The 25,731-nt window shown below is 56.1% G+C and overlaps 1 protein-coding gene across 3 annotated transcripts; it reads right to left on the reverse strand.

The window, feature by feature from the left end:
• Positions 1 to 824: 824 nt before the first annotated feature.
• On the reverse strand, positions 825 to 24,586 carry TCTN2 (tectonic family member 2). 3 transcript variants are annotated; one of them, XM_008251635.5, is made up of 18 exons: positions 24,343 to 24,586; positions 24,111 to 24,218; positions 23,811 to 23,890; positions 23,100 to 23,289; positions 18,468 to 18,568; positions 12,469 to 12,665; positions 11,982 to 12,108; positions 11,164 to 11,305; positions 9,876 to 9,941; positions 9,044 to 9,178; positions 8,729 to 8,806; positions 7,603 to 7,683; positions 6,997 to 7,108; positions 5,340 to 5,446; positions 3,407 to 3,560; positions 1,352 to 1,477; positions 1,151 to 1,239; positions 825 to 1,005 (listed from the first exon to the last, which is right to left on the reverse strand). In XM_008251635.5, the coding sequence occupies exons 1-18, from the start codon at positions 24,422 to 24,424 to the stop codon at positions 902 to 904; spliced, it is 2,079 nt and encodes a 692-aa protein (XP_008249857.3). In that variant the 5' UTR covers positions 24,425 to 24,586; the 3' UTR covers positions 825 to 901. The 3 variants fall into 3 exon arrangements, with proteins under 3 accessions (XP_008249857.3, XP_008249858.3, XP_089179129.1); XM_008251636.5 differs by having other exon boundaries at positions 24,427 to 24,558; XM_089323003.1 differs by having other exon boundaries at positions 24,115 to 24,218; positions 24,343 to 24,550.
• Positions 24,587 to 25,731: the final 1,145 nt, after the last annotated feature.

Genomic DNA, 25,731 nt, shown 5'->3' on the forward strand with positions numbered 1-25,731 from the left:
GGCCGAGCGGCGCGCAGGCGGCGGCGGCCGCACGGGGTGGGGGCGGGACGCTCGCCATTAAGGGAAGAGAATCACTTTCCAAATTCGGATTACCGACGGTGTGCAAGATCCTTCTGCTACCGCGACTACGATCACCTGGCACGGAGAAGACTGACGGGGGAGGGCCACGTGGCTCCCCCGGGGCGGGGCTTGAGACGCCCACCCCCGCCCCTCCGGCCCCTAGCTGGGACCGGTGCACCTCGCAGGTCGGGACCAACGTGCCTGGCCAGCTGGGACCGGTGCGTCTCGCAGGTCGGGACCAATGCGCCTGGCCAGCTGGGACCAGTGCGCCTCGCAGGCCTGAACCGATGCGCCTGGCGGGCCGGGACCGGTGCGTCTCGCAGGCCGGGGACCAGAGCGCTTGGCGGGCCGGAACCGGAGTGCCTGGAGGGCCGAGACTGGTGCGCCTGGCAGGCAGGAACCCCGCCATCCTCGCTCCTCTCCATGGCCGGCTGCTTTGCGGGACGCCGGAGCCTGGCCTCTCTTTCCCCACCCCTCAGCGGCGGGGCGATGTGCGCTTCTGAGGCTTTATGCCGAAGTCTGGAGCCCAGTTCCTGGAGCCCCCACCCCCGCCTCCCAGGGGCTGCACTGGCCGGGGACTGGGGTCCCCGGGGGGCGGGGCAGCTCCTGGGATCTGCGGAGCTTACGGAGGCCGGCTCTGCTGTGGTCTGGTGTTGGTGATGAGCTAGATTCCCAAGGTTACCTCTCCTGCATTTCACTGGGTGCAGGCAGCATCCGGGCGGCTGGACCGGGTGCGGCCGTCAGTCACGCGACACCTTACACACTTTCAGCAAAATAAACGTCTCATTTATTAAAGCTTGCAGAGGCACACCCTTGGGGAAAGGCCTGTGGTCTCTGGAAGTCAGGCCTGGCGTATCCTGGTCCAGGGGTTACTGAGGAAGGCGGCCAGCAGGAGGAACCAGGCCAGCAGCAAGCCCTTGGCCACGCACTGAGAGTACGGCTCCCCTGAAAGACAGCGGGCACAACCGAGCGACGTTAGTCCTCAGCTCCTTGCGATCACGCAGGGAGAACCAAACCATGCAGAGTGACAATGCTAAGAGCCAACATGACCATGTAGTCTGTAACCACCCAGAAACCCGATTTGTCCTACCTTGATAATACCGGGTCAGCGGATATAGAAGTTGTGGCCAACACACCTCGTTTCTGGTACAGTCGTACTCTGTAAAGTTGATCTGGAATCTGAAACAAAGTTTTGAAAGGTTACGACAGGTGAACCGAGACTCGACTACAGCATAGGCCTTCTACTTCTGAATGCATTGTCCCCGGCCAGCTGGGTCAGCGACCGGGTTACCTTGTCCGAGGGCGGGGTGGCTGCGCGGGTATCTTAATGAATCGGACTGACACGCCGAGGGGGAGGAGGCCGGCCTTGTCCTCACAGGTCAGGCCACACTGGTACTGCCAGTTCACCGTGGAGAACCTGGGAGGGAAAGGTCACGCCGGCCACTCAGCGCCCTTCGTTTCCAGTCTGCCAAGAACACCAAGCACCGAGGGCTTCAAAACACCCAAGGTAACATGGATTAGAAGTTTATCTGGGCGCAAAACAGTCTTGAGATCCCATGAGTCGGTTTCGGGGACATGAATTTTCCATGAGCTCCTGGGCACCTGGTGTGACCTTTCATGTCAGTTTGCAGACAGACCCGAGAGAGCCAAGAGCTTCGGGAGCCCCGGGGGACCCTGCAGCCAGCTCCAGCCCTGCTGCTGTCCACCAGCTCGCTCTACAGAGGTGCTCCGAGTCACCTGTCTCAACAGTAACAGTCCTGGGTGCAGACCCCCTGCGGCCAGCCCTCCGATGGCTGCCGTCTGTTACCTCTGCCCACCCAGCACCGCAGCCCTTCTCTTTCCTTCTGGAAACTGCCCCAGTGTTTCCGTGGGGGACACCCTTGTCCACTCTCAGTTCAGTAGACCAGAAGGCACCAGCCTCGATCTACGCCTGGGCCCGGCACCTGAATCCCGCCAATCAGAGCAGTCTATCATCCGGCCACAGTGCTTGCCTCAGAAAGGCCCACGTGACCCAGATGCACCAGGAAAGATCTGCCCAGGTGGTTGTGGACAGACGGGAGGAGGCTCCATGGGATGGCACCTGGACTTGCTGGCGTGTCTTTGCTATGTGCTGAGGAGAACAAAGCCAAACCAGAGGGAAGAGCAGCCAGGAGACGGTGACAAAAAGGCCCGGCCACCAGGAACTGCTGCATGTGCGCTTTCCCAACCCTGCACCAACAAACTCCCTTCTGCTCAAGGCAGTGTGGCCTGGGGCCCCCCACTCACAAGCGGGGAGGGGCTGACACACGGCCCTACTCCTGCCTTACCCCTTACCGTGAGGAGGCTGCAGCTCGGAGAGCTCAGATAACTGCCCGAGGCCACAGGGAGCCCAAAAGCGGGAGCCCCTCACCGGAACCTGCCTATCTGCCTCCACCACCGGGCAGTGTTCCCTGAGCAGCGTGCCAGTCACAGGCATGGATTTCAAGATGTGCTCGGCACCACGGAGCCCAGTCATCTCCGACACACAGTACTGTGAGGTTTCCTCTGGGGCCGGCGCTGCAGCATTGTGGGTAAAGCCACCGCCTGCATGCTGGCATCCCATATAGCTGCTCCACATCCAATCCAGCTACTTGCTAATGGCCTGGGAAAGCAGCAAAAAAACAGCCCAAGTGCTTGAGCCCCTGCCACCCATATGAGAGACCCAGAAGAAGCTCCAGACTCCTGGCTTCAGATCAGATCAGCTCCAGCCGTTGCAGCCATGTGGGGAGGGAACCAGCGGATAGAGACCTCTCTCTCTCTGTGTCTCTCCCCACCTCTCTGTAACTCTGCCTTTCAAATACATAAATAAAACTTTGAAAAAAAAGAAAGATTCCTCTGTAAACACAATTCCACACAGTCGTCCTGCTAACAACTGTCAAACAATCAGTCTCAGTCAGTGTCTCCAGTTCTCCCTGCGCCCGCCCCTGGACTCCTCTGAACAACGGGACTCTCGGTCGGCATCTCCCAGTTCTCCCTGCGCCCGCCCCTGGACTCCTCTGAACAACGGGACTCTCGGTTGGCGTCTCTGGTTCTCCCTGCGCCCTTCCCTGCACCCCTCTGAACAACGGGACTCTCGGTCGGCGTCTCTGGTTCTCCCTGCGCTCGCCCCTGGACCCCTCTGAACAACGGGACTCTCGGTCGGCATCTCCGGTTCTCCCTGCGCCCTCCCCTGGACCCCTCTGAACAACGGGACTCTCGGTCGGCGTCTCCGGTTCTCCCTGCGCCCTCCCCTGCACCCCTCTGAACAACGGGACTCTCGGTCGGCGTCTCTGGTTCTCCCTGCGCCCGCCCCTGGACTCCTGACCGCTGCTCCGAGACCTGCTCGTACCTCGTCTCCACGCCGAGTATCTCCTGCTGGATGAGCCCCTGCACCGCGCCAGCCTCTGCGATGAGGACGCGGACACTCAGCTGGGCAGGGACGTCCAGGCAGATGCCGCTGGCGCTGGTGGGCGGGTCCGCACCTGCACCGGGGGCGTCCACACCTACAGACAGGTCAAGTCAGGCTTTTCTCCTCCGGTGTTGTGACAGTGGAAGGCTGAGAAGGGATTGTCACCGGGAGTCCCCCGAATGAGACCGCAGCCTCGACCAGGTTCTGGCCACCTCTCACTCCCTAGCCATGCGACCCCTCGAAGCCGGCAGGGCCACAGGTCAACATGCATAAAGTGTTTCCTAAATCAGTCACTGGAATTTTCAAAGGCCTGACAGGCGTCAAAACGTGACACAGCATGGCTCAGCTTTGCGCTCCCCGCGGCAGTCCCCCGCCTTTCCACAGAAGTGCACGTGGCCACGGGAAGAGTGGGATGCACAGAGAGGTGTCGCGGGCAAGAGCCCAGACGTTTAGCACTTGGCTTGGTGTGCACCTGAATACCAGCAACGTGACTTCCTAAAGTGTTGGCACAGCAGCACCGCGGGCAGAGCACGGAGTTGAAGGGAATTCACTTTCATCCACCCGGAGGGCCGGGCACAAGCGGGAAAAGCCAGCGGGGCCGACGACGGGAGGCAGTGGCAGGCTCCGAGGCGACCCTCGGGTTTGTTGAAGGTCGGTGACACGTTCCTTAGCACACCTAAGTTCCTGGTCTTTGACACCCACAGGTCACTGTCACCTCTCATCTGCTGATTAACTGGGCTCACAGCTGCTCTTTGCTAAGCCATGATGAGATGCCAGCACCTCCGACCTCAGGCCTGGCCACGCTGGGCTCTGCGTGGCACCTTAGTCCCACAGTTCGTCCTTCTCCGATGCCTTGACCGATTCCCTCCCTCCTCCAGGGGTTGTTACCTGGCCTGCCTCACTGGCCCAGAAGGCAGAGCCTGTTTGCAGAAGGCAATAGAACCCCGGGCCTCGTGCCCTGAGTAGGGGCTGCGTCAACACAGGGCTGCCTGGGAGCCCTCCCAGAGCCGGACAGCGGTGCAGGTTCTCCAAGCCAAAAAAGACGCCAGCACTGTGGCACACCAGGTTAAGACACAGCCTGCAGTTCTGGCATCCCATAGGGGTGTTGGTTCGAATCCCAGCTGTTCCACTTCTGATCCAGCCCCCTGCTAATGCTCCTAGGAAAGCAGTGGAGGATAGCCCAAGTCCCTGGGCCCCTACACCCTTGTGGGAGGCCTAGGAAGAAGCTCCTGGATCCTGCCTTGGACCTGGCACAGCCCTAGCCATTGCAGCCATTTGGGGAGTGAACCAGCAGCCGGAAGACCTCTCTATCTGTCTTTCTCTCTCTCTGTAACTCTTTGACATAAATCAATTAACTTTAAAAAAAAAAAAAAAAAGGCTCGGCAGGCATTTGGAGCTGTGGTTAAGAGGCTGCTTGGGATCTCTGTACTCATTTCTGGTCCCGGCTACTCCACTTCCCATCCAGCTTCCTGCTAAGGTGCACCCCTGGGGATGGCAAGTGACAGCTCCAAGAGCTGGGTGGGTCCCTGCCACCCACAAGCCAACCCCTGATGGAGTTCCAGGTTCCTGGCTTCGACCTGCCCAGCCTTGGCTGTTGCAAGCATTCAGGGAGTGAACCAGTGGGTGGAAGATCTCTCTCTTTCTCTCTATTTCTCTGTTTCTCAAGTAAAATTTCTCTATTTCTCTGCCTTTCAAATGAAATGAAAACAAACAACAACGTTATAACAAACAAAAACAGCATCACAAAAAGAGGTGAAAGACGGAAAGCACTTCCTGTCTGGACCACAGAGAGGCGGCCTCTGGGGTCGGGCTCCAACACGACGACTGCAGGACCAGCGCACACAGGACACACACATGTGCAGCTCTGACTTACGTATGATCTCGAGCCAGCCATCGCTGAGGTCGCTGTAGTCAGAGTTGCCTCTCATTGCCACATGAGTTGCTTGTATTAATGAACTCAGTCTTTCAACAGCATTCTCCCTACAAGAGAGTAAGACAGTTTGCAGCTCGTGGTCAGCAGGTCTGGCCCCGAAGTCCTCAACAGTCAGTGTCCAGCTGTGCTTGAGAGGAACCTATGTATCTAGCTAGGATTCTGAGTCAGAAAATTTAGTGAAGATCCAGAACTGGAACTGGACCTCCCTCCTTTCTTGTATTATCTATGTTTGTCAGTCTCTCTGCTTCTCAAATACATAAACAAGATTTTAAAATAAGGGAAGGGAGGGGCGGCGCTGCGGCGTAGCTGGTAAAGCCTCCACCTGCAGTGCCATCGTCCCATATGGGTGCTGGTTTGAGTCCAAGTTACTGCACTCCCAATCCAGCTCGCTGCTGTGGCCTGGGAAAGCAGAAGATGGCCCAAGTCCTTGGGTCCCTGCACCTGCAGGAGACCCAGAAGAAGCTGCTGGCTCCTGGCTTCAGATCAGCACAGCTCCAGCCATTGCGGCTGTTTGGGGAGTGAACCAGCAGATGGAAGACCTCTCTCTCTCTGCCTCTCTGTAATTCTGCCTTTCAAATAAATAAATCTGACAGGGAGGGAGGGAGGGGGAGGGGAGAGGGGGAGAAAGAAAGAGAGAGAGAGAGAGAGAGAGAGAGAGAGAGGACCCCACATTGTGGTATAGCAGGTTAAGCCACTGCCCGAAACACTAGCATCCCATATGGGTGCAGGTTCAAGTCCCAGGTGCTCTGCTTCCAATTCAGCCCCCTGCTAATGTGCCTGGGAGAGCAGCAGAAGATGGCCCGAGTGTGTGGGCCCTGTCACTTAGGTGGGAGACCCGGATGGAGTTCCAGGATCCTGGCTTCTGCTGGGCCCAGCCCAGGCTGTTGTAGCCATTTGGGGAGTGAATCAGCAGATGGAAGATCTCTCTCTGTCTCTCCCTATCTCTGTAATTCTGTCAAATAAATAAATAAATCTTTAAACATATAAATAAAAAATAAGAGAGCGAGAGAGAGAGAGAATGGGAAGAGACAGGTTGGAAGAGCAAGTAGAAACAATTCAAGGACTTTTTTTAATGACAAATGGCTTCAGCCCCAGGAACGAGCACTGTTTCCTCTACACTGACGTTGAATCAACTCTAGCACAAGTTCGTGTTTATTCATTATCATTTTTATAATTTTTAAATTTTCAGTTTATTGGAAAGGCAGCGACAGAGAGAGACTGACAGAGGAAGATCTATTCATTGTTACACTCCCCAAATGCCCACAACACTCAGGACTAATCCAGGCCAGAGCCAGGAGTTGGGAACTCCATCCAGGTCTCCCGCCAGAGTGGTAGGGAGCCCACCTGAGCCATCACCTTCTGCCTGCCAGGGTGCACATTAGCAGGAGGCTAGAATTGGAGACAGAGCTGGGACGTGAACCCAGGCACTCCAGTATGGCATGCCGGCATCCCAAACAGTGCCTTAACCACTAGGCCAAACACTGGCCCAACTTTTACAGAATGTTCACCCGTATTCATGTCGTCTTCCTCATGGGTGCAGTGAGTTAACTTTAATCAGCCACTCAGGACACGGACAGCTTACTGGTGACTCACTCACCGGAGCGCGGTACAGTTTTCACGGATCCCGACTTCTAACAGGCACCCGGACGACACATCTTCTCCAAATAAAATGGGTCTCACAGTCGCCGACGTACACAAACCCCTTCCAGCTGTAACAGGAAAAAACTATCACCTCTTTGTTTTTACTGGGTAACAGGTTCATTTCAAAGTTTCTATTGACAGAGAAAAGAATGAGTAGAAATAAAGTCCCCAGTTTTTGAAAGCTGACATCACTGCTGCTCTGGTCCTTCCTGTACCACATTCCAGGACCAGACCAGGGTTTCCTCTGAACATGACCCCCAGGGCCTCTGGAGGGTGTGGCTACTTCCCACCACTCAGGGTGGAGCTACTCGCATGCCCCAGCCAGCACCATGCGCGGCTACAGGCGGACTCTCGGGACAATCCTGCTGAGTCCTCTCATTCTGATAGCCAGCACTGCAGGTGCAAACAACGGGAACATTCCTTAGAGCAAAGACAACTGCAGAAGCACGGAAAGTCACCACCACCCCCCGCCCAAGTCCGCTGCCATTTAGGAGAGCTGATGACTTGATCCGACCACGGCAGTGCTCCCGATTCTAGCTTACCAGGGCGGCTAACCAATCACCTGGCTGCCAGACGGACAAACTCGTGACGTTGTTCAGCCTGTCGGTGTTCAGAGCCCGGACAGGCCTGCCCAGCTGGTAACCTAGACAACACAGCAAGTGAGAGTCAACACCTTTCCTCCTAGGCTCCCACATGCAAGGCTGGCATTCCACACTGGAGGGCAGGCTGGAGTACCGGCTGCTCCGCCGCCAATCCAGCTTCCGGCTAACTCACCTGGGAAGGCAGTGGAAGATGGTCTGCGTTAGCAGGAAGCTGCAGTCAGGAGTCATAGGTGTGTTCTGGACCCAGGCCCTCCACCTACGCATTCCCCCTTTTACTATTCTTTTTTTTTTAATTCTTTTTTATTCTTTTTTTTTAAGATGTATTTATTTACTTATTTATTTGAAAGGCAGGATGACAGAGGAAGACAGAGTTTATATCTCCACTGGTTCACCACCACCACCAAATGGCCACAACAGCCAAGTGGAAGCCAGGAGCCAGGAGCTCAACACTGGTCTCCCACAGGGGTGACAGGTGGCAGGGGCCAAAGCACTTGGGCCATCTTCTGCTGCCTTCCCGGACACATGAGCAGGAAGCTGCATTGCAACCAGGGCAGCCTGGACTCAGACCGGCACTCTGATGCGGGATGCCAGCCTCACAAAGCTGTGGCTTAACCGGTGCCACGTCCCTCCCCCACGTTTACCTTCTTAATCAGGCAGGGATGCGTGCTGAAGGAGCTAACAAAGGTCGTTTTTAAAGAACCCCTTCTTTTGCATGGCTTTGTTGACATTGTATGTAGTGATTCAGGGGCAGGCATTTAGCCTAGCAGTTAAGATGCCTGCAACTCACGTCAGAGCACTTGGGTTCAATTCCTGACTCCAGCTTCCTGCTAACGGGCACCATGGGAGGCTGCCACCCTCGGAGGGCTGTGTTCCCAGCCCCCGTCCCAGCCTCAGCCCAGCCCTAGCTGTAAGGCATTTGGGGAGCGAACCAATGGATGGGCATACACTCGCCTGCATTCTCTCTCACACACGCTCTTTAATAAATAAAAGTTTTTAAAAAAAATTTTAAGTTCATGGAAAATGTGTATTGTGAACAAACTCTACATGGACCTCAAAATCTCTTCACACCAGGGGCCATCGTCTCACCTGGATTTCCAGAATATTCCTTCTCGTCGCCACTGTTATAACTTAAAAACTGCACTGTAAATCTCTGCGTCATTGTTCCTAGAAACAAAACAAAATAAAAACACAGTGTGTGCTACTCCACTCGGAAGGGAAGATTCCCCCATGGTCCTACTTTATTTACCTTAAAATTTCATTTTGACACACACACACAAAATGCTGCCTCTTTGATTCATCATAAAAAGACACCAGAGATGGCTCTTAGTTTTATGTATCATAACGACGAGAATCTTGAAGACAGAAATAAACAGAAGCGTCTCACTCCGCCACCAGAGTTACCTTTCCAGGAGGCACTGACTTCCGCCCTGATGACTCTAACGTTCACTTCACTGATTGTGTTATTGTTCCATCTGAAGACGTAATGCTCTTCCACGGTCACGTTTCTGGGGGCTGACCCATTACCTAAGAGTGTTTCTGCAAGTATAAGAACACATTCAGAAATGAGAGGCCCTCCTGGAGCTCACGACTGCCTGGGCACCGGCCACTGCCTGCCCCTGCCCAACCCAACTCCTAACGCAGCACCTCTGTCAAGGAAGTGGCAGTGCCCAGCCTCTCTGTTCCACCACAGCGTCCTCGGTGAGATCTGGCCCCTTCCTAGCACCCGGCTGAGATGTGGCACAGAGTGCACCCTCAGGGAGAGGTCTGTGGGATTTCAGAGGCCTCCCCTCCCAACAGGGGCCAGCGAGGTGCCCCCAGCTCTACTGACACTTGACGAAGTAAGGGGTACACTGGAGAATTCAAACACCTTGAAAAGTAAATGGTACCCAGCACTGAAAACAAAGCCCTGGTAACGTCAGCCAACTGTAACCCATGTGACTGCATCACAATTACAAAGACTAATAATCTAAGAAAGCAGGAAGTAAAAACATCATGTCCTAAAGAATCCCTTAATGGTGTGGCAAACGCCCAAGGCCTGCGAAGGAGCCAGCTCAAGGTCATGGGAGTGAGTCTCAAGCAAGCAGGACACACAGGACAAAGAAGAGACGGTGCTACTGCGATGCTTTCTGACTACCGTGAACAACTCTACAACGTCTTCCACTACGTACGGTACTCGTAGGAAGGGACCCACACCCTCCTGCAGCAGGGACATGAAAGTGTACCATGAAAATACCTGTAGTGCTGATGTATTTGCCGAGGTCCGTTGCTTCCTCGTAGGTTACTTTTGGCGTAACTATGCCTAAAAGGAAACATACATGACCTTCCTGGGGACCACATGGCCTACGTGGCCAAAGGAAAGCTGGCCAGGCAAACACGGCCGCTGAGCCTCCCCCACGTGCCAACTGGGAACCCCCTCCACCATCAGTCATAAGCGAGGGGGAAAACCCTCAAGTTGGAGACAATAACCTGGCAGGCCTCCCTCCCGAGAACCCACAGGAGCACAGCACCGGTGGGAGCGGCAAACAGTCTGTGGGTCCCTCAAGACGCCATGTTAGCACCTGGCATGGCAGGTGCATCCCTGTGTGTCCCGCCAAGGGAAATGAAGACACTGTCCACACGCAAGCTGCCTGCGGTGTTCACAGCGCCACTGTCGGTGAGAGCCAAAAGGTGGAGACACCAGCTGACAGATACCACGTGGCCTGGCCACGCGCCCACTCTGACTCCACCTTCGGTGGAATGAAACATCGACCCATGCTACCACACCGAGGAACCACAAAACCACGACGCTAAGCCAAAGACACAAAGGCCACACAGAGGGTGCCTCCGTTGGTGTGAGATGTCCAGAACAGGCAAATCCAGGGATGGGTCCGAGCGCAGGGGAGAACGAGGGCGGCTGTTCAGGCCGCAGCTTCCTTCTGGGCGAGGAACGTTCTGGGGCTGGACAGAGGTGACGGCTGCACAACACTGTGCATGCAGCCAGTGCCACTGAGTTGTGCACTCTGACATCACGTGAACCTTCAACCTTCAAAAAAGCACTGATAGGCCGGCGCCGCGGCTCACTAGGCTAATCCTCCGCCTGCGCGCTGGCACACCGGGTTCTAGTCACAGTCGGGGCGCTGGATTCTGTCCCGGTTGCCCCTCTTCCAGGCCAGCTCTCTGCTGTGGCCCGGGAGTGCAGTGGAGGATGGCCCAAGTGCTTGGGCCCTGCACCCCATGGGAGACCAGGAGAAGCACCTGGCTCCTGGCTTCGGATCAGCACAGTGCACCGACAGTGGCGGCCACTTGCGGGGTGAACCAATGGAAAAAGGAAGACCTTTCTCTCTGTCTCTCTAACTCTGCCTGTCAAAAATGAAAATAAAAATAAAAGAATAAAAAAGAATAAAGAAGCACTGATAAACACTATGCCCTCTACGGCGTGGAGCTTTTCCCAAAAATACTTTCCTCAGTCAGCCAGGAAGAAGTGACCGACGTGCTCACAGCTACCTACTCCACCCTACTGTTTCCAAACTGACGGCACATACCTCCTACGGTCCCATTCCTTATCTTCGTGTTGATGATTCCATCTCGCTCTTGGTATGCTTCCAGATGGGTGGTGCATCTGACATCAAAATTCTGCAGGAATGCCACCGGGGCATTCTGCATACACTGCCCGGCCAGGGACACCTGGGGGTGGGGGACAAACCCACAGCTACGGCCTCGCTGCCAGCCAGGGACACCTGGGGGTAGGGGACAAACCCGGCAGCTACGGCCTCGCTGCCAGCCACAACAACAGGTCAGGGAGTCTTAGCACTATCCTTTCCGCTGCCTGCTCCTACTGCTAACCTGCTGCCTAGATCACTGACAAACTGACCAGTTGAGTACAATACTCAATGAATTTGCTAATCAAGGCATGGAAGCCACTAACTGAGGAGTCACAACAAATATTACCTAATAAAAACAGAGGACTAGACATGAAGCCGCCACTGGGGACACGCACCACGTATCACAGTGCCTGGGATCCAGCCCTGCCTCTGATTTTGATTCGGTTTCCTGAATCAAAACGCACACGCTGGGAAGGCAGCAGCTGATGGCTCAAGGATTTCAGTCCCTGCCACCAGACAGGAGATCTGGATGGAGCTCCTGGCTTTGCCCAGCCCCGGCTGTTGCGAGCATCAGGGGCATGAACCAGCATCTAGAAGATCCATCTCTCCCTCTCTCTAGAATCTCTCTCCCTCTCTCTAGAATCTCTCTCCCTCTCTCTAGAATCTCTCTCCCTCTCTCTAGAATCTCTCTCCCTCTCTCTAGAATCTCTCCCTCTCTCTGGGGCTCTTTCAGATGAACCCACAGCGGCCACCGTTACCTGTGGAACAGTGAGATATGCCTTATCCAGAGTCATGATGGGATCTCCTTGTTTGTAACCAAAGTGCGAAGAGTCTTTTGGCTCGGCGTACAGATGCACTTGCGAGGCAGCGCGGGGTCTCTGGGAGCTGCGAATCAGAGACGGACTTTCACTGACACTCCCGCAGGCATCTGCTAAAACACGGCTCTCCTCTGAGCTCTTCGTGTTTGCGAAGACGGAAATCCCAGGGAGCTTGAACATCTCAACAGCGCAGCAGGTCACAGACCCCGTGAGCCCCTACCCTAGAGAGTCACGGACCAGCTGTGTGTGCCGTCCATCCACTTTCAGTGAGGCCCAATTCCCTCAAATACTTCACGCAAATCGAGCTGCTAACGGAAATCTAGAAGCGAATCCTCGAAGCAAGGACCCCCTGGAGAGGCACTGAGAAAAACGTGGCCCGAGGGACGAGCGGCCAGTGGGGCTGCAGAGCGCTGCCCCGGGCACTTACACAGAGCCGTGATAGAAGTAGCCGAGGAAGGGCGAATTGGCCGGGGGCGACTGCACACACAGCCAGGGAAACCAGTCCGGGACCTGCTGTGCCGCCCCGGCGGAGCAGAGCTGATCAAACAGAGGACTGACGTCCCCGCCAAACACACCGCCGAGACAGGACTGCGCGAACAGCTCCCGGCCCTCCGCGGAGCACTCCTGGAAGCAGAGGAGAGCGGCAGTGAGCAGGCGAGCCCTCCCCGGGCCTCCGGGCAGCCCAGCGGGGTGAACAAACAGCATCTGTGCCATCTCAGAGTGCCTCCACCAGCTCCAGAATTCCCTTCACAGAGCCCTAGCAAACGTGACGCCTTCCAGGGAACCCCAGCGTGCTGGAGCCTGAGAGGCGCCCCACGTGAAGGAACAGAGCAGACCCCAGATGGGGGCTCCAACAGAGGACACGCAGCCCAGAGAAGCCTAAGGACGTGCTTGGGCAGAGTTCCTACGCCACAGCGCCGGGCAACACAACCCATTCACTCACCAGTCACCTGCTCATCCACACCTGCCCGGTTTCACAAAGGATGGCGGGACCGAAAACTTACAACACATCCTCACACCCTCAGTCCTTCTCCTGCTGAGGGTACAACAGTGATCTGCTGGCTTGTTTTTTAACTGGGGGGGTCGGGAGGAGGACAGGTAGTTAAATTTTTTTAAGATTTTTATTTATTTAAAAGGCAGAGTTGCCAGCGCCGTGGCTCACTAGGCTAATCCTCCACCTTGCGGCGCTGGCACACCGGGTTCTAGTCCCGGTCGGGGAGCCGGATTCTGTCCCGGTTGCCCCTCTTCCAGGCCAGCTCTCTGCTGTGGCCAGGGAGTGCAGTGGAGGATGGCCCAAGTGCTTGGGCCCTGCACCCCATGGGAGACCAGGAGAAGTACCTGGCTCCTGCCTTCGGATCAGCACGGTGTGCCGGCCGCAGTGCACTGGCCGCGGCAGCCATTGGAGGGTGAACCAACAGCAAAGGAAGACCTTTCTCTCTGTCTCTCTCTCTCACTGTCCACTCTGCCTGTCAAAAAAAAAAAAGGCAGAGTGATATGGAGGGAGAGATGGGGATCTTCCATCCATTGGTTCACTCCCTAAATGGCCACCAATAGCCCAGGCTAGTCCAGGCTGAAGCCAGGAGACCAGAGCTCCATTTGGCTCTTCTGTGTGGGTGCAGGGGCCCATGCACTTGAGCCATCTTCTACTGCTTTTCTCAGGCCATTAGCAGGGAGCTGGGTCAGAAGTGGAGCAGCTGGGACCTGAACTGGCACTCCTGATATGGGGTGCCGGCATCACAGGCGGCAGCTTCACCCACTGTGCCATAACACCAGCCCCTACATTTTGTTTTAGTTTATTTATTTGAGAGAGACATGGAGAATTTCCAATTCCTGGTCCACTCCCCAAGTGCCTGTGAGAGCCCAGGCTGGGCCAGGGTTGAAGCCAGGAGTTGGACACTCAATCCAGGCCTCCCACGTGGATGGCAGGAACTCAACCAATTGCGCTACCACAGCTGACTCCCACGGTCAGCAGGAAGCTGGAGGCAGGAACCAGATGTGGGTGTCGAACCCAGGCACTCTGATGCAGGATGGCAGCATCTCAGCCACTCGGCCAAATGCTCGCCCCCGTTCTACCGTTTTAAAAAAGAGCAATGTGAACAAAAAATTGTGTCCTAAGTGACAGGCACGGTTAGCTAACAGTCACCAGGCAGGGAATCCCAGTGGGCCGGGGCTGGTGCTGCGGTGCACGCGTGTCAGCCAGCGAAAGGCACTTGGAAAACACCAGGTGGGCTGGCGTGGGGGTGATGTGGGTTCACATGAATACACACCCTACTCTCTCCAACCACGACAGCACACCTAAAACTTTGCTAAGAGGGTAGATCCTACGTTGAGTGCTCTATCACAAAAGGAAATAAAACAAAACAGCAACAAAGGAGTGGGAGGAAACGTGGAGGTGACAGACAAGCTATGGTACTGATTGAGGTGATGGGTACCTGGGTGCACTCACCTCCGCACACACCAGACCGTATACATTAAGTAGCTATAGCTTGTCGGTTTAAAAAATAAATATTTGTTCCGCTAGTGGGGGTGCGAAAAACCCAACCACATGTAACTGCACTCATCCAAACACGGCAGTGATTCAGGTACCAGCAAGTGCACTTCTCTTACATTCTGCATTCCTCTTAAACCTAAGTAAGAATTTAAAAATATCTATCCATCCTGGGATTAGGCAACAGTTTCTAAAATATGACACCAGAAGCACAGAGCAACAAAAGAAACACCTAGATTCCATCATATTAAAAAATCTGTGTTTTAGGCCGGCGCCGCGGCTCACTAGGCTAATCCTCCGCCTAGCGGCGCCGGCACACCGGGTTCTAGTCCCGGTTGGGGCGCCGGATTCTGTCCCGGTTGCCCCTCTTCCAGGCCAGCTCTCTGCTGTGGCCAGGGAGTACAGTGGAGGATGGCCCAGGTGCTTGGGCCCTGCACCCCATGGGAGACCAGGAAAAGCACCTGGCTCCTGGCTCCTGCCATCGGATCAGCGCGGTGCGCCGGCCGCAGCGCGCCGGCCGCGGCGGCCATTGGAGAGTGAACCAATGGCAAAAGGAAGACCTTTCTCTCTGTCTCTCTCTCTCACTGTCCACTCTGCCTGTCAAAAAAAAAAAAAAAAAATCTGTGTTTTAAAAGACACCAACAAGGAAGTGAACAGCTGGGCCAGCACTGTGGCTCCGCAGGTTAAACCACCGCTTTGGTCATCAGCACCCCTTGTGGGCACCATTTGAGTCCCTGCTCTCTGCTTGTGATGCAGCTCCCTGCTAATGCTCTGGGAAAGCAATGGAAGATGGGCCAAGCATCTGGACCCCTGCACCCACATGGGAGACTTGGAAGGAGTTTCAGGCTCCTTGTTTCAGCCTGGCCCAGTCCAAGTGGCCACAAGTGACTCAGCAGATGGAAGACCTCTCTCTGTCTCTTCCTATCTCTCTCTCTGAAACTCTGCCTTTAAATAAATAAATAAAAAAGTCTGCAAACGCTCTGAACAGACCTTTCTCCAAAGAAGATACACAAGTACACCGTAAGCACACAAAAAGCTCAACACCATTGCCACTAGAGAAATACAAGTAAAAATCACAATGAAATTCTACTGCACACTCGCAGGGATGGCTATAACCTAACCAACACCAGACATCAACAGCACTGAGAGCCTGCAGAAACTGCAACTCACAGCAACTGCTGGTGGGGACATACAGAGGTGCAAGAGCCTTAGAAAACAGTTCCCCAAAAGGGTAAACACAGTCACCCAGTGATCAGCCGTTCCCTCCAGGGTCTGAACCCAAGAGAAACAGAGACAGCCACACAAGCACTGCACACCAGGCTCACGGCACCATCGCTCACGACAGCCACAGTGAAAACAACGCAAACGTCCTGGAGCAGACAAGCGGATAAGAAGCAGATGCTATGGGGCTGGCATGTGGCACAGCAGGCTGAGCCTCTGCCTGCAGCGCCAGCATCCCAGATGGGCACCAGTTTGAGTCCCAGCTGCTCCACTTCTGATCCAGCTCCCCGTTAATGTGCTTGAGAAAGCAGTGGAAACCAGAGGACAGGACGTGGGGGCACAGGTGCTAACAGGGGGGACCAGAGGACAGGACACGGGGGAACAGGTGCTAACAGGGGGACCAGAGGACAGGACACGGGGACACAGGTGCTAACAGGGGGACCAGAGGACAGGACACGGGGACACAGGTGCTAACAGGGGGACCAGAGGACAGGACACGGGGGCACAGGTGCTAACAGGGGGGACCAGAGGACGGGACACGGGGACACAGGTGCTAACAGGGGGAATGAGAGTACAGGACGTGGGGGCACAGGTGCTAACAGGGGGGACCAGAGGACGGGACACGGGGGCACAGGTGCTAACAGGGGGAATGAGAGGACAGGACACGGGGGAACAGGTGCTAACAGGGGGACCAGAGGACAGGACACGGGGGCACAGGTGCTAACAGGGGGGACCAGAGGACGGGACACGGGGGCACAGGTGCTAACAGGGGGAATGAGAGGACAGGACATGGGGGCACAGGTGCTAACAGGGGGACCAGAGGACAGGACGTGGGGGCACAGGTGCTAACAGGGGGACCAGAGGACAGGACGTGGGGGCACAGGTGCTAACAGGGGGACCAGAGGACAGGACGTGGGGGCACAGGTGCTAACAGGGGGGACCAGAGGACAGGACACGGGGGCACAGGTGCTAACAGGGGGACCAGAGGACAGGACGTGGGGGCACAGGTGCTAACAGGGGGACCAGAGGACAGGACACGGGGGCACAGGTGCTAACAGGGGGGACCAGAGGACGGGACACGGGGGCACAGGTGCTAACAGGGGGACCAGAGGACAGGACACGGGGGCACAGGTGCTAACAGGGGGGACCAGAGGACGGGACACGGGGACACAGGTGCTAACAGGGGGGACCAGAGGACAGGACGTGGGGGCACAGGTGCTAACAGGGGGACCAGAGGACAGGACACGGGGGCACAGGTGCTAACAGGGGGGACCAGAGGACAGGACACGGGGGCACAGGTGCTAACAGGGGGGACCAGAGGACAGGACGTGGGGGCACAGGTGCTAACAGGGGGACCAGAGGACAGGACGTGGGGGCACAGGTGCTAACAGGGGGGACCAGAGGACAGGACGTGGGGGCACAGGTGCTAACAGGGGGACCAGAGGACGGGACACGGGGACACAGGTGCTAACAGGGGGGACCAGAGGACGGGACACGGGGACACAGGTGCTAACAGGGGGACCAGAGGACGGGACACGGGGGCACAGGTGCTAACAGGGGGACCAGAGGACAGGACACGGGGACACAGGTGCTAACAGGGGGGACCAGAGGACGGGACACGGGGACACAGGTGCTAACAGGGGGACCAGAGGACGGGACACGTGGGCACAGGTGCTAACAGGGGGACCAGAGGACAGGACACGGGGACACAGGTGCTAACAGGGGGGACCAGAGGACAGGACACGGGGGCACAGGTGCTAACAGGGGGACCAGAGGACAGGACGTGGGGACACAGGTGCTAACAGGGGGGACCAGAGGACAGGACACGGGGGCACAGGTGCTAACAGGGGGACCAGAGGACAGGACGTGGGGGCACAGGTGCTAACAGGGGGACCAGAGGACTGGACGTGGGGGCACAGGTGCTAACAGGGGGGACCAGAGGACAGGACGTGGGGGCACAGGTGCTAACAGGGGGACCAGAGGTCAGGACACGGGGGCACAGGTGCTAACAGGGGGAATGAGAGGACAGGACGTGGGGGCACAGGTGCTAACAGGGGGACCAGAGGACTGGACGTGGGGGCACAGGTGCTAACAGGTGGAATGAGAGGGACTGCAAACAGGCACAGGGTTCTTTTTGGGGGTGTAGGAAAAATTCTAAAATTAGATAGTCGTGACATCTGCACAATTCTAAAAATCATTGAAAAATCACATTTCCTTCCTTTTATGTTTCCTAAACACTTGTAAATAAATAATATTCAAATCAGCCTCTCAGTGTAAGTATAATCTTCACAATCTTGGCTTTACCCAAAGAGATACGTCTTTTCCTTCTATTAACTAAAGACCCAATTGGAAAGCAATTTGCAACACGAAATACAATCCCAGTTTTGAGAGACCACCCAATAAACAGCTACTGACGGGGAACTGCGGGCGCCGTGCCCCCGTAACCTTGAGAGACCACCCAATACACAGCTACTGACGGGGAACTGCGGGCGCCGTGTCCCCGTAACCTTGAGAGACCACCCAATACACAGCTACTGACGGGGAACTGCGGGCGCCGTGCCCCCGTAACCTTGAGAGACCACCCAATACACAGCTACTGACGGGGAACTGCGGGCGCCGTGTCCCCGTAACCTTGAGAGACCACCCAATACACAGCTACTGACGGGGAACTGCGGGCGCCGTGTCCCCGTAACCTTTGCGCTCAACAGTGAACGTACCTGGTCACAGCAGCAGCGGATGTCGCAGGCCCCGGCTGTTAAATTACAGGGACAAGGCCCCAGAGGCTGATACACTTGGTTGGGAATAACAGTCGCATTCTCTGCAAAGCATACAGAATAGGAAAGTTCATGAACTCGGACAGGGCATTGTCACGCCCTCCGCACTGCGCGGGGACGCGAGACACTGCATTTCCCATCACCAGTTCCAAACATCCCACGTCAAAGAATTTCACAAGCCATGCGTACACCACATCTGAGTCCTGCACTGACCCCATTAACTACTGGTCTACCGCACCTGCTGCTCCCAGAAAACCCGCATCCAAGAAAACACGCCAGCTATGATGAGCTGAAGAAGTCACGGTTGATCGGCCGACTAAAAGTTGCAAGTTCAGATAAATGCATGGCACGAGTTCTATCTTTCAATAAGCTGAATATCCCTTTTCATAACACAGAATGACATTAAGCATCTACTCCTTCAAACTCATTACCTCTTATTTTTTTTATTTATTTTTTATTTTTTGACAGGCAGAGTGGACAATGAGAGAGAGAGACAGAGAGAAAGGTCTTCCTTTGCCGTTGGTTCACCCTCCAGTGGCCGCTGCGGCCGGCGCATCACGCTGATCCGATGGCAGGAGCCAGGAGCCAGGTGCTTCTCCTGGTCTCCCATGCGGGTGCAGGGCCCAAGCACCTGGGCCATCCTCCACTGCACTCCCGGGCCACAGCAGAGAGCTGGCCTGGAAGAGGGGCAACCGGGACAGAATCCGGCGCCCCGACCGGGACTAGAACCCGGTGTGCCAGCGCCGCAAGGCGGAGGATTAGCCTAGTGAGCTGCGGCGCCGGCCACAAACTCATGACCTCTTTTTAGCTGACCGAACCGAAGCCTTGGCGACATTTTAGCTTATCCGGAATCCACCTGGCCACAAGCTCCTACGTCGTTATACTACATCCCCAGTGCCAAGTCCCTCTCATATCATAAACGCACATCTTCACAGCAGATTCTGCTGCAAGGAAGAGGGAAATTAAGTCAAGGGAGGACTTCAGGGGATTTTACCTGCAATAAATGAACTATTCCAGCCAGTCTGAAGCATCAACCCCCTTGGGGTCTCCTCTCTCTGAATTGAGAGTCACAAAGGTCTTTCTAAACATACAAGGTACGCGCCGGCGCCGCAGCTCACTAGGCTAATCCTCCGCCTGCGGTGCCGGCACACCGGGTTCTAGTCCCGGTCTGGGCACCGGATTCTGTCCCGGTTGCCCCTCTTCCAGGCCAGCTCTCTGCTGTGGCCAGGGAGTGCAGTGGAAGATGGCCCAGGTACTTGGGCCCTGCACCCCATGGGAGACCAGGAGAAGCACCTGGCTCCTGCCTTCGGATCAGCGCGGTGCGCCGGCCACAGCGGCCACTGGAGGGTGAACCAACGGCAAAGGAAGACCTTTCTCTCTGTCTCTCTCTCTGTCCATTCTGTCAAAAAAAAAAAAAAAAAAATACAAGGTACGCCATATCCCTTTTCTGCAGAAACCCCTGGCCCCGCTCTGCCTGTCCTCGACACCTCCATCTTGCTCTTCCCTCACCCTCAGGGAGGAAAGACAGGTAAATAGATCACGTGACCGGAAAGGAGTAGACACCATAACGGATTCCTCTTGGGAACCCAGGAGGGCACCTGGAGCAGAGAAAAATACAAGCCCACAGCATCCAAGGGAGATGGCGCAGGTAAGAAGCCACGAAGAGGGATCGGCACTGTGGCACAGCAGGTTACGCCTCAGCCTGCAACACCAGCACCCGTGCGGGCACCAGTTAAGAGACCCAGCTGCTCCACTTCCCATCCAGCTCCCTGTTAATGTGCCTGGGAAAGCAGCAGACAATGGCCCAAGTCTTGGGCCCCTGCACCCAGGTGGGAGACCCAGATGAAACTCCTTGCTCCCAGCTTCAACATGGCCCAGCTCCGGCCATTGTGGCCATCTGGGGAGTGAACCAGCAGATGGACGATATCTCTCTCCCTCTCTGTCTGTGACTCTGACTTTCAAATAAACAAATAAATCTTGGGGCCAGTGCTCTGATGCAGCAGGTTAAGGCCCCGACCTGCAGCACCAGCATCCTATACGGGCGCCAGTTCGAGTCCCTGGGAAGGCAGCAGAAAGGACCTCTGCACCCAGGAGACCTGGAAGAGGCTCCTGGCTTCAGCTCAGCTCAGCTCTGGCTGTTGTGGTCATCTGGGGAGTGAACCAGCGGATACAAGACCTCGCCTGCTCTCTGGCTCTACCTCTCTCTGTAACTGTCATTCAAATAAATAAAATAAATCTTGAAAATAAATAAATCTCTTTAAAAAAATAAAAGGAAAACCAGAGATTGCCTTTTCTGTAAGACAGACGAGAACACAGCTGGGCAAGTTCAGGCTTTGGAGGTGGAACGTTTTGAATTCCAGAATGTTCACTCTGGTCAACCCTGGGCAAGTTACAGACCCTTCCTTAGCCTCAATGCTCCCCCTTGAATTCCCCTGACCAGCGCAGGAATTAAACAAGACAAGGCGTGCAAACGGTCTTGCATACAGTGGGTGCTGAAAAATGCTGGTGCCACCCCCTCTCATTTCCAACAGCCTGTTTAAGAGTCACACAGGTGAGGTGGGAGTCAGCAGGGTAGACAGAAGACTCTGGGTGAACATTAAAGAGGTTCCCTTTTGGGGAGGAGCATCATTACGGCATCGTTCCCCGACACCTGCTCTCACTGCTCACGTGCCTTGCAACAGATCTGAGCCGAGCGTCCATCACCCAGGTACTCTTCACATGGCAGAACCCCTCACCATTGCCCAGTTTCTAAATAAAATGGTTTTCAGGAAAAAATAAATCTAGCATTTTTCTTACAGCACCACCCTCAAAAAAAAAAAAAAAAAAAAAAAAAAAAAAAAAAAAAAAAACAACTTAAGATGATATTTAAAAAGCAAAGTCCTCACTCTCACTCAGCGCTTCTCTGCCCTCACATCACCCCTGGCCTGGCTGGGGTATGCTGGTTATCAGCTTCCCAGATCCCACTCCAGAACTTACTCAGACCCACAGAGAGGTGCTTTGATTTCTGCCTCCTCTCTGACAGAAGACTTCAGGCTGTTTGTGGCTCCCTGCACCTGCCTTTCTCCCCAGGCAGTGTGCCGAGGGCACCGCCGGCAGCTGAGTGGCACTGGCCTGGCTCCTCCTAGCCCTCCTCAAGCAGCAGGAGGCCATGGGGGATGGGACGAGGGATGCCACCTAGCGATTCTTCCCTTGATGGATGCTGGAGTCTGCCGCAGGGCAGAGAGCAGGCCCCTCAACACGGTCTCCTTGGGTGGAAGCGCCTTTGCCCTTAGCAGTTACCTGAGAGGGAGGCCGATGGACAACATGTTCTCACGTCCAGAGGTGCATACACGAGTCCCAGCACCAAAGCCAGAAAGGAGCTCAGAGCCCAGCCAACAGTAAGAGACTGGTTAGCTAAGCAACGGGACACACACACACACACACACACACACACACACACATGTAGGCTGCCATGCGGCTGTGAAATGAATGAGGTGACCCTACCTGTGCTCAAATGAACAATCTCGGAGCTACAAAATCTCCAAAAACTACAAACTCAGGAATCACGTTAGTGTGGTATCGTGGGTTTGCTTGTTTTTTTTTTAGGGAAGGAATACATGTTTCTCTAAGCCTAATCAGCAGACTTACTCAAAGAAGGGGAATTGTAGGTCAAAAGTTTTCACTGAAAACCTAGTGTTTTTCTATAACCTCAGGAATCTTCATTTTTTATTTTTTTCTTCTTTAAACAGAGCTAGGGGGCTGGCGTTTGGCCTCCGCCTACACTGCTTGCAGACCACATGGACACAGGTTTGAATCTCAGCTGCTACACTTCCCATCCAGCTCCCTGCTAACGCAGCCTGGGAAAGCAGTGGAAGATGGCAAAGTGCTTGGGCCCCTGCACCTGCATAGGAGACCCAGAAGAGGCTCCTGGCTCCTGGCTTCACGCTGGCCAAGCCCTGGCTGCTGTGGCCATTTGGGATTGAACTAGCAGGTGGACCATCTCTCTTTCTCTCACTCTACTTCTATTTGTGCCTTTCAAACAAATAATATTTTCTTTTTTAAAAAAAAAAGCAACCTTGGGGCCAGTGATGTGGCACAGCAGATTAATGCCCTGGCCTGAAGCACCGGCATCCCATATGGGCTCCAGTTCAAGTCCCAGCTGATCCTCTTCAGATCCAGCTCTCTGCTATGGCCTGGGAAAGCAGTGGAAGATGCCCAAGTCCTTGGGCCCCTGCACCCGTGTGGGAGACCCAGAAGAAGCTCCTGGCTCCTTCCTTTGGATCAGCGCAGCTCCAGCCGTTGCAGCCATCTGGGGAGTGAACCAGCAGATGGAAGACCTCTCTCTCTATCTCTACCTCTCTCTGTAATTTCAAATAAATAAATTAAAAAAAAAACCTTAATTAAAAAAAAAAAAAAGCCATGGGTTCAACACATGGAAACAAATTTCACCTACTCCCAAAAAGGATTTAAGACAGCTTACAAAGATGCTAGCAGTGGAACCAGATAAAACAAACCTTAACTAAGCAATCCACAGTGGGAACCTCAACAATGAGAAGACACCAGGACATCCACGACAACAGAGTACAGGATCCTTGCCTGAAGCGTGTGGCGTCAGGGAAGAGTTGGCGTAGATCTCCACCTGGATGAGCAGATGTGCTAAGCAGGTGGCGTTGTGAGCCGCCGACACCAGGAGGGTCTGCACCAGGCACGGGGACTCGGGAAAGGGTTCTGTCTCGCTGGAGGAACACGGGCCTCCCTTCCATCTGACCGTCACCTCCAGCGAGTTCTGGAAGAGACAGACCGCTGTGCCTTCAGAGCCAGGGGACCCCAGCACCTGTAGGGGCGCCTCTGGGAAAACAGCAGGGAAGCAGCCTCGGACCACGGAACTCCCTGCCACGCCTCCCCTGACCCTCTGGTGCTGCCCAGTCTGACACAAACGCTGCCCACAGTCTAATTCCGCTAGCATCTCCTGGTTTCCCCATCATCCTCGGGGGCTGTCCCCCGCGCCCCCCGGACCCGGGGATGTTCTTCCTTGGGCCCAAGTGCAGCGGGGCTGTCCCCTCCTTTCGTCCCCAGGGTGGAGGCCTGGCGCCCAGGAGAGGACACACGGCTCCGCGCTGGACACCATCGGTGGCTCGAGAGCGTTCTACAGCACCAGACCCATCTGAGAATCTCCCGGGAAGATGCAGGCCTCCGGCTGTGACAAACAACCTGACGCAGGGCACGGCCGGGTGCCCCAGCCCCGGGCTGGACGGGTGCCCTTCCAGTTTCCCCAAGGTTCGGCCTGCGCGGCCAGAGCGCCCTCACCACAGCCGGGGTCGTGGCCAGGCTCCAGGCGGCCGTCTCGTTGCTGGGCGGCAATCCGCAGGCCGGGCCCGGCAGCACTCCTGGGGGAGAGAAGGGCAGAGGGCCACGCTCAAGCCAGCGGCCAGCAGTCCCCGCCGCGGGACCCCTGCGTGGACCTCGGTAGCAGCGCGCGCGGACGGCCCGAGGAGGGCTCCGCCACTGCCGCTTCCAGCGTGAAGCCCGCCTGCGGGGCGCCGGCAGCACCGGGTCCCGCGCTTCCTCCCCGCGCGTGGGCAGAGCCGGGGCCCTCGGCCTCTTTACCCGCCTCGGCCTGCAGCGCGGCCAGGGTCACGGTCACATCCTCGGTGCCTCCCACCAGGGTCGCGCTGACCGCAGGACCGGACATTCGGATGAAAGACGGGACGAAAACTGGAGGGGAAGGAAAGGGACGGCCAAGGGTCACTGGCCACGGCGCCCAGACCCCCGGGACCCGCGGCATCCCTGCCCCGGCCCGTCAGCCCGGCCTCCTCGGCCTCCGCGCCGCGGCACACACCCAGGTCCCCCCGCAGCGGCCTCAGTGCTCCCTGCAGAACAAGGAGCCCCAGGAGGAGAGGGGACGGCGGCGGAAAGCCCATGCCTTGGGCTTCATGGGCCGCGACGCTCGAACCGCGCGCGCCTCACAAGCAGGGAAGAACCCGGCGGCGAAGTCACTGCCGCCGCCGCGCGGGCGCCGCCATCTTGTCAAGCGCACGCCTGGAGCTATGGCAACCGCCAATCGACTTCCGGCTGGCAGAAGCAGCGCCCCGTGATTGGGCCGACGGAGAAACAGCCCGCCCCTGAGCCGGGCTGAACGTCCCGGCCCCGCCCACCAGGGCGCGCTACCTCTCGAGGCTTCAGATTAAATGAGGTGAAGGCTCATGGGGTCAGGCCGATGTCTGACGTGAGGAGCGCTCCGTCACGATGTCTGACGTAAGGAGCGCTCCGTCACGATGTCTGACGTAAGGAGCGCTCCGTCACGATGTCTGGTGCCCGGGAAGCCGCAGAGGTCGTTCCAGTCCCCGTGAATTTTCTTAAGTCCCGCACGTGGTGCTTAGCACCATGGCCAACAGTGAACGCCAAATAGTGTTTTCTTTTTTATAAAAAGAGATATATTTTAGACGCAGTTACAGAGAGAGTCTTCTGTCCACTGGTTCACTCCCCAAAGGGCCGCAGCGGCCGCGCAGGTGCAGGGCCCAAGTGCCTGGGCCGTCCCCCACTGCTTTCCCAGGCCGTTAGCAGGGCACTGGATGGAAAGGGGAGGGGGAGCAGCCGGGGCTCAGGCCAGCGCCCCATGGGATCAGCACCCACCGCCACGGCGCCGGCCCCCACGGTGCTGATAGAAACCCAGCCTCCTGAAAGGGCTCCGAAAGGCTGACACCTTGTTTGTCAAAGGCCTTGCAACAGCCAGGGCTGCGCCAGGTGGAAGCCGGGAGCCAGGGCTTCCTCCGGATTTCCCACGTGGTGTGCATGGACCTAAGCACCTGAGCCATCACCTGGTGTCTCCCAGGGGAGCTGGACTGAAAGCGCAGTATCGGCAAACCAGCTATCCAGTGTGGGATGGGGGCAACCAAGCAGTGACCCAAGCCACTGCACCCATTTTTAAGGCTATTCATTTGAAAGAACAACAGAAAGAGAGGGAGACAGATCTTCCATTCATTGGTTCATTTCCCCAAATAGCTGTAACAGCCAGGGCTGGGCCAGCTCAAAGCCAGGAGCTCCACCCAGGCCTCCCACATGGGTGCAGGGACCCAAGGACTTGGGCATCCTCTGCTGCCTTCGCAGGCGCATCAGCAGGGAGCTGGATAGGAACCGGGTAGCTGGGGCTCCAGTGGGCACTTCGGGAGAGTGAATCTGCAGATCAGGTTGACGTGGCCAAACTGTCAATCTTGTAAAGTTTGAGAAG

The sequence above is a fragment of the Oryctolagus cuniculus genome, chromosome 21 (genome assembly GCF_051225735.1).
Source record: "Oryctolagus cuniculus isolate XC-2025 breed Fujian yellow rabbit chromosome 21, ASM5122573v1, whole genome shotgun sequence".
Classification (NCBI taxonomy): Eukaryota; Metazoa; Chordata; class Mammalia; order Lagomorpha; family Leporidae; genus Oryctolagus; species Oryctolagus cuniculus.